The sequence below is a fragment of the Montipora capricornis genome, chromosome 10 (genome assembly GCF_036669925.1).
Source record: "Montipora capricornis isolate CH-2021 chromosome 10, ASM3666992v2, whole genome shotgun sequence".
NCBI classification, from domain to species: Eukaryota; Metazoa; Cnidaria; class Anthozoa; order Scleractinia; family Acroporidae; genus Montipora; species Montipora capricornis.
Window position 1 is genome coordinate 14,683,626 of NC_090892.1, and position 2,500 is coordinate 14,686,125.

Sequence of the window (2,500 nt, forward strand, 5' to 3'; positions counted from 1 at the left end):
GAGCTATGAAGTCACACAGTTGCAGGGTCAGCAGGTGTGGCTGAATAGCTCAGTTAGTAGAGCATTGATCGCAGAAGTCATGGAGACACCAGAAATTTTCAGCTGACCTGAGACAATTGCTCAAATTTGCGAGGATCACTTCATTCCTTCAACTCCCAATATTGCTGGGAGTTACATGTTGTGTCCGTTTTGCACACCCTGTTGCATGTTGTTGAGAGCTGTTGCACGAAGTTTGAAACTCTGGCTCCAGTAACATTGAATGAAAGAAGCTTTTATCAACTTACAGTAACTGTTGTTGATAACAATTTACTGTCCAGAACACCATCTTTATCTACAGTAGCTGATGACTCTTCATATTGAAAGGTTATTGTCCAAGGGGCGAATTATTGTTTGGATTCCCTCATACCCAAACAAAGTTTCTACAGGGAGTTGTGTTATACCAAAATTTACTTCAAAAGAAAACAAAATTGTTTAACTACGCCATTTCTCCAAATTTTAGCCTTTACATTAAATAGTTTCGAAAATCAGCTGACTATAAGTCGCCAAAAACTGACAAAATTAATATTGTTAAGCTGCAAAAGTACTACTCATGCTAATGAGTCACTACATTTTTTATGTCAAATTTCACACTTTTAAATGAAAATTGCACAAAGATCTTCTGATAAATAGGGCTCATACCCCATAGCCAGCTGATTGTGTGATAAAAATTTCAATATATTGTGCTAATTTCTTGGGGGATTCATTAGAATGTCATAAACTTCTGCTAATGTAGCCATTTTTTTTAATGAAGATTCCCTTCAATCCATACATGTAGTCTTTAATGATTGAAAAAATGACCAAAGCCACTTTAAGTCGTATTGTTACCAGTTTATCCAGATGGGATGCAGATTGGTCCAAACACTTCATGAACCTTGATGAAAGCCAGTAAAGATCAATCTCATCATCAAACATGCCAATAAACACCCGCACCACAGCTTGCATTGCTTCAGCCTTTCTCTCAAGTCGCTTATTACAAATAAAGAAGCAAAAATGTAAGTCAGCAAAACAAATTTAAATAGACCTTTTTACCGATACGGCAGCCATTTTGATTTCTATTGTTTTGAATGGCTATTATGGGATGCCCAGGGGGCAAATACACATTAATTTGCCCCCTGAGCATCCCATAATGTCTTTCAAAACAATAGAAATCAAAATGGCCGCCGTATCTGCAAAAAGGTCTATTGGTTAATGACGATTAATTAAGGGATGAATGAGATATCAAACTTCATTTACAATCAACTGCAATAAAACAGCAGTCCTTCACACATATGGATGAGAAATGTAAAAGGACGTCTGCAAAAAAAGGCCAAACATTTCTATAACAGATCACCAAAATCAGATGCTTGAGAATTTGCAGAATAGACCATTTTGAGATTATGTCCAGGATTACACCTACATGTAATTAGATGCACGCTGATTTCAATAAGCGTCAAAAAGTGTACCCAATGCTCTTCTCCCCAAATTCAACAACACTCGTGTCTTGGTATACAGATGATTAACGTCAAAGTGTCCCCCAAATGCTGCTCTTCAATGAATGATAAACAACTGCATTTACCCCAGGCTGAAAATAACGTTAATCTTTATCCTTATCTTGTTGTTGGAATTAAGTAACAAGTAAGTAGGGTGTCTTGAAAACGAAGACCCCCAAGACCCCCTAGGACCCTTAGCTAATTAAAGACTCGAAAATGAAGAAAAGTAACCCAAAACCCTCAACTAGCCCTGGCTAACCGTAGGCCTCAAAACCAACTTTGGGCTAGTTAGAGACTTAAAAGGCCTCTTCGTGTTGGATGTAAAAATTGAGCATGCATCCAATTTGGTGCAATCCGGGACACATTAAGTTGCCATTTCTAATTTGAGTTCAACCCTCAATATCAACATGGGTCTGACCAGAATCTTGTGTGCTAATAATGTTGTCACTGTTGTTGTAGTTGCATACACGAAAATAATAATTCCTCTTCCTTGGTAGGGTGGTGTTGAAGATGGTAGACTGTATTGAAAGTCCAAGAACCATACATTACTGCACTCCTAGTTTACCCACTGCAGATTTAACCTTTCCAATGGGCCTAGGCAATTAAAGTTCATATCCTTTCTCCCTCTTTTATTACCCTGGTAATGAACAAACACACATGTATTATTCCATTATTGATTAGACTAAGTACTGTTGTTTTTTTCGTTTCATTTTATTGTTATTTACTAGTTATAATCAAATTAGATTTCAGTACATTGCTTACAAAAGTTTCCAAATTGAAATAAAGATATTAGAGAATGGTGATTCTCTAGCAGAAATCCTCTTTTAAATAATGAAGCTTTCTTTTATCAAAATCATGATAGAGAAAAGAAGACATCTTTAGAAATTTCTCACCTTTGGTACTTTGACAAACCGCAAGGCCCCTTCATCTAACAAATACATCATAGACAGTTGAAAAGGCAGTTCATCTTCATCAGAGATCTTTCTCATGAT

The 2,500-nt window shown here is 36.7% G+C and overlaps 1 protein-coding gene across 1 annotated transcript in view; it reads right to left on the reverse strand.

Annotated features, from left to right (window-relative positions):
- LOC138019856 (TBC1 domain family member 7-like) overlaps positions 1–2,500 on the reverse strand; it is a 25,254-nt gene that overhangs the window by 17,988 nt on the left and 4,766 nt on the right. The window contains exons 3-4 of the mRNA XM_068866800.1: positions 2,402–2,500; positions 865–1,005 (exon numbers count right to left, since the gene is read on the reverse strand). The exon at positions 2,402–2,500 is cut by the window's right edge and continues 86 nt beyond it. Of these exons, the coding sequence (XP_068722901.1) occupies positions 865–1,005; positions 2,402–2,500 (240 nt within the window). The remainder of the gene's footprint in view (positions 1–864; positions 1,006–2,401) is intronic.